Raw genomic sequence first — 9,353 nt, 5'->3', positions numbered from 1 at the left:
ACAGGATCTTGCTATCGCCCAGGCTAGGCTCCATCTCCTGGCCTCAAACCATCCTCCCACCTGGGCCTCCTAAAGTGCTGGGATCCTAGGTATGAGCCACTAGGCTAAGCCTTTTGGTGCTATACTTTTAAGATTTTCGCAGAAACATCAACTGTGCAGTATAAATTAAATCTAATTTAAATTGACGTAATTCTCTCTTTGCCGAGCCCCCTTCCCCGCCAGCCCCCAGCCCCGCGGCCGCGGTGCGGTCTAGGCGGCGCCCCGGGGTCTCCGCTCCCCGCTGTCTCCGGGGCGGTCCCGGCGGCGCCCCGAGGTCTCCGCTCCCCGCCGTCTCCCGGGGCTGTACGGGCGGCGCCCCGAGGTCTCCGCTCCCCGGGCTACGGGCGGTACGGGCGGCGCCCCGGGGTCTCCGCTCCCCGGCTCCGCGCGGTGCAGTCTGGGGGAACATGGCCGCTTCCGGTCTCGCTCCCCGGCCGGCGCTGGGCTGACCGCGGCCCCTGCCCGGCGCGCTGCGGCCGCGGAGGCAGCTCCGGCCTTTTCCTGCCGCCGGCCCCGCCGCACCATGGAGAAGAGCTCGAGCTGCGAGAGTCTCGGCTCGCAGCCCGCGGCCGCCCGGCCGCCCAGCGTGGACTCCCTGTCCAGGTAACCCGGACGCCCAGGGCCCCGCCCCGCGGCCGAGGGGGATGGAGGGGCCGGGACCCGCCGCCTGGGCCGACTCCAGATCCCGGTTTCCGAGCGCCTCGCCGGAATCCCTTCCCGGAGTCGGGAGCCGCCTCTCCCTCCCTCTCCAGGCCGTAGAGGCTGCGGAAAGGAGGTTAAGACCCGTTCTCCCTGATCGGTTCTCTTCTTTCTTACTGAGCTCCGTGCTCTGCCCGCTGGAGGCAGCCCCGGGACTTGGTTTCTCGTATCTCTCATTCCGTCCAAATCGTATTTGGACAGCCCTTCCCCCTCTCTTTCCCCCTCGTTGCCTGCGTTCTCTCTTCACCACTTTCCCCCAAACCATCCTCAGTGTTTCTTCTCCTGGCCTTTCTCGGGTCTTCGGTGTTGGGTTCTGGTCCAGCCCTTTCTCTCTTCCATCCCTTCACTTCCTTTCTATCTCTTTCACGTTTTCCTCTACACTTTGATTTTTCCCTCCTTTTGCTTAAATATGTAAATAAAAATGTCTCCTGCGCCTCCGTTTTAAATCTTCCAGCTGAAAGTCATTATCAGAGAATCTGAGTAGTCTTTACCCGAGTGATTGGTTTAAGAAAGTAGAATGAGCGGTGGTTTCCTTCCTTCTTTGGCTACTGGTTCTCCAGGTTGTCATTCCTCTCGTAATAGACCGGAATTTTATTCTGGAATTTTGAGGAGGGCTTTAGTTGATGCAGCTTTTGCAGAGAGCTGCTGTATTAACTAGACATGTTTTGGATGCAGTCTTTTTCTTTGATTTAAAAATAGTGATTTAAAATTTTATTAAACAATAGGAGACCTATAGGTTCTTGTTATACAGCCACAGTGAAATCAAGTTGGTTTCCACTGAAACATAGTCTGTGATTGGAGTTATTCGATACTGAACTGCTGTGTGAAACACAGTTTTCATTTCCTCCCTTGAATAAATTGAGGTTGCTCTGTCTTTTAATTCGTTTTGGACTCTGCTAAATATGGTGGTATTGACATTCTTCCCTATCTATGTTCAGGATCTCACTGGGGAACCACCGACTGATCCCATCATTCTAAATCAGCTTTGTCTTCCTGTAACACTCATAGCTCTCTGCCGGCTCCTTTGGTAGAGTCTTTAACAAGCACCCTGTAATTGTTGCTTTAATTGTCTTTTCTACTCGGCTGTAAGCTATTTGAGGACAAGGCTCTTACCTTAAACATCTTCACGTTGCTGGCACTTAATGTAGACCCTGCATGGGATAGATAATAAATAGTTCTGAATTTGTAGACTGAATTATCCAGAAGAGACGTTTTCTTTGCAGTGGATTACGTTTATTGCACAGTTGTTTCAAGTAGATTTAAAATTCTGTATTTATTACTGTGAAATTGAGAAAGCTGATGATACCCATGCACAGCTGTGAAACTTGTCGTTCAGAAAACAGGTTGGAAAATGATAACCTTATGGGAAAGTTAAAAATGACAACTGTGGTTTGGAATAGAATATAAAGAAAGCAAAGGGGGCAGCCAGAACTCTTACCTATGGGAGAGGAGTTGGAGCCACCGGAGGCGGCTCAGCAGATTCAGGAAAAGGAAGTCAGGAGGCTCCCAGCTGAACTTCCTGGCTCGCCTATTTGGTCTGTATCATTGAATCTTTCTAGTCTTCAGTATTCTCATTTTATTTAAAAAAGAGGTTGGTCTAGAAAATCTGTAAGGTCCCTCGCAACTCTTAAATTCCATCATGATTTAATCTTAATGATAATACTAAGATAAATGCATTCTTGTCAATTACTAATAACCTTTGTTTTGGATTTTTGAAACTACACTGTTATCTCTTATTAGTACAAACTAACATTTATAACTCTGCCACTTTTACATACTTGTTTCTTAAAAAAAGAGAAAGCCCAGCAAATTAAAGTTTATGTTTTAAGGTCTTAGCGATGTATGAGTTTGAGAAAATTACGAACTCCTCCAAGAATTTTGATATAGTAGGTCAGCCTCGTCCTCTCTGGACAAAAATATAAAGAAGACATTTTATTTTCCATTAGAGAATGCAGTTTTCATTCCTCTTCTCTGTAAGGTAGAAAAATAACATTTAATTGAATATCTACTGTATAGAAGTTACCCTGCTAAATTCTTTTATAAAATCTTTTATTTCGTTAATGATTATACCTGTTTGGTCCTCTCTTTATCAACACTATGTAATAACTGCATTATAGGCACTAGTTAGAAGGCTTAATTTTAAATGTAATGTAAACTAATGCCCAATCCATAGATGATTCTAACACATAGCCAGGATGGACTAGCGTGGTTTAAATACCTGCTTGTATGTTAAGTGTCTGTCTAGATTGTTGAAGTTTTTGCTTTAGTTATGTGACAAAAATACTGATGTTTGGACTGTATTGTCTCAGCCTTTTGCAAAAATGTTGCCCTTAAATTGTTTATTTTTATGCCTTTTTTTTTTTTTTTGAGACAGAGTCTCAAGCTGTCACCCTGGGTAGAGTGCTGTAGGGTCATAGCTCACAGCAACCTCCAGCTCTTAGGCTAAGCGATCCTCTTGCCTCAGCTTTTCTATTTTTAGTAGAGACAGGGTCCCACTTTTGCTCAGGCTGGTCTCAAGTCTCAAACTCAGGCAGTCTACCGCCTGGGCCTCCCAGAGTGCTAGGCTTACAGGCATGAGCCACTGCGCCCAGCCGGTTTCTATTTTTCTACAGAGGCTTAACTGGGAAATTGCCTTGTGAATTTGTTTTGATTCACTTGCGAAATAATAGTTGATAATACTGTTAAGTTTGTCTCCGAATGTCTTTTACGTGATAGATTGACATAAATTTCTGCTGAATTTAGCTACAAGGGATATTGATTATGAAAAAATTATGTTTGTTCCCTGTTTGTCAGAAAATGGTAACTATGTATATAGTAACTGTATCTTTCTCTTCAGCTCAGCAAAAAACTTCAAATTTATACTTGTCTCTAGTTTCTTCAAGTATTTCTACTGTTAGATAAACTCAGGTTAAATATTATGTATTATGTTTAAATGTCTTAATTTACAAGATGTCTTAAGCCTGTCAGGGAAGTAGAAAGAAAAGAAAAATAACGCTAATTCATCTGGTTGCCCGTTTTTGAAAATGATGTAGTCTCCTGAAGTCGGAGAGGAGACTGTTGTGCTTTCTGTCGCTCTAAACATAGGTTGAGGCTCCAGAAACGTCTATGGTCGTTTCTGAGTTGCTGTTGCTTCTAGCTTTGCCTTCTAGGTCCTCCAGCTTTTGGTTACAAAAGAACGATTTTATTCTGTATATATGATATTCAGATGGTAGGTTCTTAATCAGCTAAAGTTACGTCATCTTAAAGTGTTCAGTGACCGTTTTGGGTCCTGCTCTTGTCCATTCTTCACATAGGTCCAGCTGTACAGTGAGAAAGAACTGTGAGAAACTTCACGCCAGATACTGAGAATCAATTTAGCTATATTCTATAATTTTATTCTTATTGGTCTGCTCTGATTCTACAAGATAAAATAGTCTTACAGTCAGATGAGATAGCTTGGGTAGGCTAAGCCTCAGAACTGTAGTGGTTATGCGGCAGAATTTGATACTATCTTTGTAACAGTCTGTGGTCCTAGTGCGGTTTAACATTTTCAGTTTATACACTATTATAAACTGCGCTGCTTTAGGCTTCTGTGATTACTTGTTACTGTGCATAATAATATGATGATGTGTCTGGTGCCACGTTGGTGATCAGTGAACATCTGAATAAGAGGAATGTTGACCCAAAACTCACCGTTAGCCTTACTTTCCCATTCAAGGGATTAAAAGGGTTTTCTTTTGTTGAATTTGGCCTGAATAGTTACAACTATAGATTCCAGCTGAAGTATTTTTATATGAGCCTCTTGACATCTTGATTTTGTGTCTGCATTATTTTTTCTGTGCCCAATCTTACATAAATATATTGGAATTATTATGTCCTCCCTGTTTTTCTGTTGACTACTTTTGATTACTTTGACCCTTTTTTTCTCCAGCTTATCACTTAAGCTTATTTTTTCATCCTTCATAGATCCTCATGCTTTAGTTATTCTGGCACTACACTTTCTTTGTCCCAGATTATTTTGGTTTTATTGATTTCTAGTATATAAATTCACTAGCATTAATGGACATCTTATATTTACATTAAACTTATATTAAAAAACATCAGGAAAGGTACACATGATATACTCTAAGTAATCTCCAACTAATTGCGTTTGAAAATTACATGCCTTCCTTAAAATTATCATTTGGAAACAGTAATTCCTGAATTTCTTTTTTCATAAATTTTGATTATCCTTAGAGCTTGAAGAAGTAGAAGAATTTCCAAGACTTCTGGACATTTTTGTTGTAAGGTCTTATCTTTAGGCTCATCCTCAAGGTCACATAAAGATGATAGGTTGGTAGGAAGGGTGCTTTGGAGTTGTTTTGGTAGTGGTGATGGATTTGTGTACAATCACACATTCTTACCCTCTCCTCTAATGCCATGTCATGTTTTCTGAGATAGCTTATAGGATTAGAGGTAGAAATTATAGCTCCAGAACTAACTGAATCTGCCAGGTTGAACCTACAACCTTGGCACCTTGGCATTATTATGTAGAATCTTTTTTTTTTTTCTTGTTAGAATCTGTGTCAGACATTGAACATGTTGGTAGACTAAAAGTTACTTATTTTGGATTTAATTATTCAAGGACCTTTAAAGTTCCCTTCAATAAGACCCAATATTGTGAACCTGTCAGTAATTATTGTATAGGTTTTTCAAAAAAGACATTTAAGGAGATTAATTACTAATCAAAAGTATGCAAATTAATCCGGAAAGCTGAGATTGGGTTCTGTGTGCTTTTTCTTTTTTTCCTCCTTGTGTGATTTATCATCGATAATTTTCTTTTGGTATCAGTAGTTTCTAAAGTGTGGTTCCTAGAACAGGGGCATCAGCATTACTTGTGAATTTGTCAAAATTGCAAATTCCTGGACCCTACCTAAGACCTGACAATCCAAAACTCTGGGATTGGAGCCTAAGAGTTAGTTGTTTTAGCAGGCCATCCAGGTGACGCTGATGGATGCCGAAGTTTGGGAACTTCTGGCCTGGCTCTTTTGCTGATGAGTGTCCTGTAACATCAACATGAGCTGAGATGGATGAGGGTCTATTTTAGAGGTATTGTAAGCCTACTACTTGAGAGCATTTTTGTAAAAATGTTGACTGAAGTAGTAGAAGGTTATCTTGACTATTTTTTTGATATTTATTTATTTATTTATTTATTTTTGAGACAAGAGTCTCACTCTGTTGCCCTGGATAGAGTGCTGTGGCATCATAAATTGCAACAAACTCTTGGGCTCAAGCAATCCTCCTGCCTCAGCAACTGAGTAGCTGGGACTACAGGCACCCATCACAATGCCCGGCTTGTTTTTCTATTTTTGATAGAGACAGGGTCTCAATCTCAGGCTGGTCTCCAACTCTTGAGCTCAGGCAGTCTACCCACGTGGGCCTCCCAGAGTGTGAGTGCCGGGATTACAGGTGTGAGCTGCCGCCCTTGGCCTTGTCAATCTATTACATCTGTTTTTTAGGACATTTCCTGAGGTCTTCTCTTTCTCAGCCATGAATAACATGAATCAAGAATATGTTTTAGGCTTTTCCTTAAAAGAGATCCTTAGTGAGATAGATTAGTGGAAACATTTCAAAAAAGTGCAGTTGACCTTTGTACAAAATACACTTAACTTTCGTAGAAGGTAGGTTTGAACTGTGTACAAAATACAGTTAACCCTCGTAGAAGGTAGGTTTGAACTGTGCGGGTCTGCCTGTCTGGATTTTATTCCCCTGTCGTCCGGGAAGGAGCAAGACCACTCCTTTGTCCTCTTCTTCCTTCTGAGCCCTCTCCACACTAGGAAGATAATGACCTGCATAGTGATCCACTTGATGAATAGTGAATATATTTTCTCTTCCTTCAGATTTTCTCGATAGTATTTTCTTCTCTTTAGTTTCCTTGTAAGAGTATAGGTTATAATAGGATATAATACATAATAATGTACAGAATGTGTACTGATAGTCTGTGTTAGCAGTAAGGCTTTGGTTAGCAGCAGGCTGTTAGTAGTTTAGTTTTGGAGGAATCAAAATTATATGTGGATTTTTGACAGGAGAGTTCGCACCCCTCACGCCTGTGTTGTTCAGTGGTCAGCTGTGTTACAAAGAAGTAAACCAGCAAAATGCAGTTAGTTGGAGATTACTTGGAGCATGTCACCTGAACAACTAAACCTTGGATTATGCCCACGGGAAGGAAATGGCCTGGATACAGATGTCCAGATGTCCAGAAAGTAGTAAGTTTATTTTGGAAAATGGCCAGATTAACGCTGTGGTATTCAAATCACCAGGGCCAAAGATTGCATGTGATTCAGGATTTGAGTAGTGGAAATTTTTCAGATTTTAGTGTGGAATATTTTCTCTTTTTAAGGAAAATGGTTTTCCTTAAAATTCAAGTGGTTTGAATATGTAAAACACTTGCTGTCTCTGTGTCTACTCAATGATTTGGTTCAATCAGTGGATCGTGTTAAACATTAGTAGAGAGCTGATATTCAGGGAAGGATAGGGAATGATTTCATAAGCCTGCTTTCCACAGGAAGTCAGGTTAAAAATGGAACTCTATAAAAAGGTAAGATGGGTACAGGTTATTAAAGTAAAGGACTATGGAAGGTGCCTTCTTAGTGAAAATAATAACTTTAATCTCTTTTCCTGTAACTTTATTACACAGAACTAACTGTGCTTGTTCTACTTAATGTGTTTCTATATATGCAGCGATGTTGTCATTACAGACTATTAATGAGCATACCTTATAATCCTCCTTTTGCCCAGGTAATAGGACCCATGACAGTAATCACTGATGAATTTTCATTCTTTCAAAGACTCTCACTTCATATAAATGACTCTTGGGCTGTTTAAATACTTTTTAGTCTAGATTAAGTAAGGGCACATATTGTGTTTTAAATATAATACAAATTAACTTTAAAATATTCTTCAATATATGAGATACTTCAAAAAATCTAAATGCTGTTACTTGGAAAAAATTCAAGTTAGGCTTCAGGTTTAGCAGACTATAACAGAATATCCAAATTAACATGGCTTAACGCAAGAGATATTTAATTATTTTTCCACATGAAGGCCTGGAGATAGTGAATTCAGATTTGATGTGGTTGCTCTGATGTATTAAGGACCCGATTGTTCATATATCTTACATTCCAAGGTGACCTTTTGAAATAAAAGTGCTGCTAGAACTCTAACCATGGCATCTTCAGGACGGGGAAGAAGATATTCTTTCTCTTTTAAGGGTACTTTTTTTGGCAGTCACCCTTTTTAGCTTACATCCAGTTGCTAGAGCATGGTCCTGTAGTGTAGCTAGGCACAGGGAGGCTAGGGTGCGTAGTTTCTTCTGGGAAGCTTTTTGCTGAGCTAAAAGTTGGAGGCTCTGTCACTAAGGAATAAGATTGAGTGGGTATTGAGACATTAGCAGGTTTTCCCACTTTATACAAATGAATCCTTTAAAAGCAAGGGAGACACGTTCCAGTTGAGTCTATGACGCTTTACTTATGTCAGAGACACTCAGATTTGGAAATGAAATAACCAAGACAGAAAATACTCTGAGAAAGAGAGGTAATATAGTGTGGAAGACCAAAAAAGAAAGCTGTTTTTTGGAACAGTCTGAACTCTGAGTTTAACTTTCTACTTTTTTGTGTCTTATCTTGGTCTGTGTGTTTATTATCCTAGTCTAGCACCATAAAATGAAAGTGATACATTCAATAATTGCTGGATCATTAAGTGATAAGCAAATGCAAATCAAATTAAGAATGATTGCTGTACTTTAAAAAATGATTTTATTTGAAGAGCTCAAGGAATTGCATGGTAAATAAAGTATTGCATCAGATTCTACTTATGTGTATTTTGTCATTCAGTTTCAAGGGTATGGTCTCCATAGGGAAATAGAGCTTGACATTTTAGGCCATTTTAGTTTATGAATACTTTTGCTAATAATTTGTTTTTATATCCTTAATCTAAATTTTACTTAAAATCCATAGAAATTAGTATCTTACATATATGCTTGTCAGCTAACTTAAATAGTAATATTGTAAGCATATATTCAAAGATAAGGAGTTTAATCATTTGGGAGTCAGTTGAAGAGGGTAGATAAATCTCCTGTGGATTGATAAAACATTGATTCATCAGGCTCAGTGGGTTTATGGCAGTGCATTTCAACTGGTGTATCCTGAGAGGATCTTAAGTATGCCGCAAAAATTTTTAAAGATCATTAATTGCTTTTAAAAGAAGTTCAAAGCACAGTAAATATATACTTTTTTTTTTGATCAACATAATTTCAGTGTGCTGTGGAAGTTTATAGGTGCAAGTGTGCTATGAGTAAAAAAGTTTGAAAAACACGGGTTTATAGGTGTATGTCATAAACATATCCGTTTCCCTTCTTGACAGAATTATTTTCACTGATAGCAGCAAATGAGTAGCTGGTCAGGTAGGGAGGAGGTTTGGACTGGAGGTTGTGCATAAGCAGAAGAGGAAATAGTGGACTGGTAATGGACTGGTGGTTACAAACCTTAATTTTAATTTTCTTTTCTTTCTTTCTTTTTTTTTTTTTTTTTTTGAGACAGAGTCTCACTTTTTGCCCCTGATAGAGAATCATCATGTCATACATACCTCACAGCAACCTC

The 9,353-nt window shown here is 39.9% G+C and overlaps 1 protein-coding gene across 4 annotated transcripts in view; it reads left to right on the top strand.

The window, feature by feature from the left end:
• Positions 1 to 390: 390 nt before the first annotated feature.
• Positions 391 to 9,353, top strand: part of MTMR2 (myotubularin related protein 2) — a 109,253-nt gene continuing 100,290 nt past the window's right edge. The window contains exon 1 of one of the 4 annotated variants that reach the window (XM_003780777.2): positions 391 to 642. Coding sequence is in view for 1 of the 4 variants with exons in the window: in XM_003780776.2 (XP_003780824.1) it covers positions 563 to 642 (80 nt within the window). In the remaining 3 variants the exon portion in view is untranslated. Of the gene's footprint in view, positions 643 to 7,090; positions 7,295 to 9,353 lie in introns of those variants that run through there. The other 3 variants (XM_003780776.2, XM_023511282.1, XM_023511278.1) reach the window with 3 other exon arrangements.

Source organism: Otolemur garnettii, unplaced genomic scaffold (assembly GCF_000181295.1).
Source record: "Otolemur garnettii isolate 467f Iridium unplaced genomic scaffold, OtoGar3 scaffold00001, whole genome shotgun sequence".
NCBI lineage: Eukaryota > Metazoa > Chordata > Mammalia > Primates > Galagidae > Otolemur > Otolemur garnettii.
The sequence above is the reverse complement of the archived record's forward strand: the minus strand, read 5'-3'. Positions and strand labels throughout refer to the sequence as shown.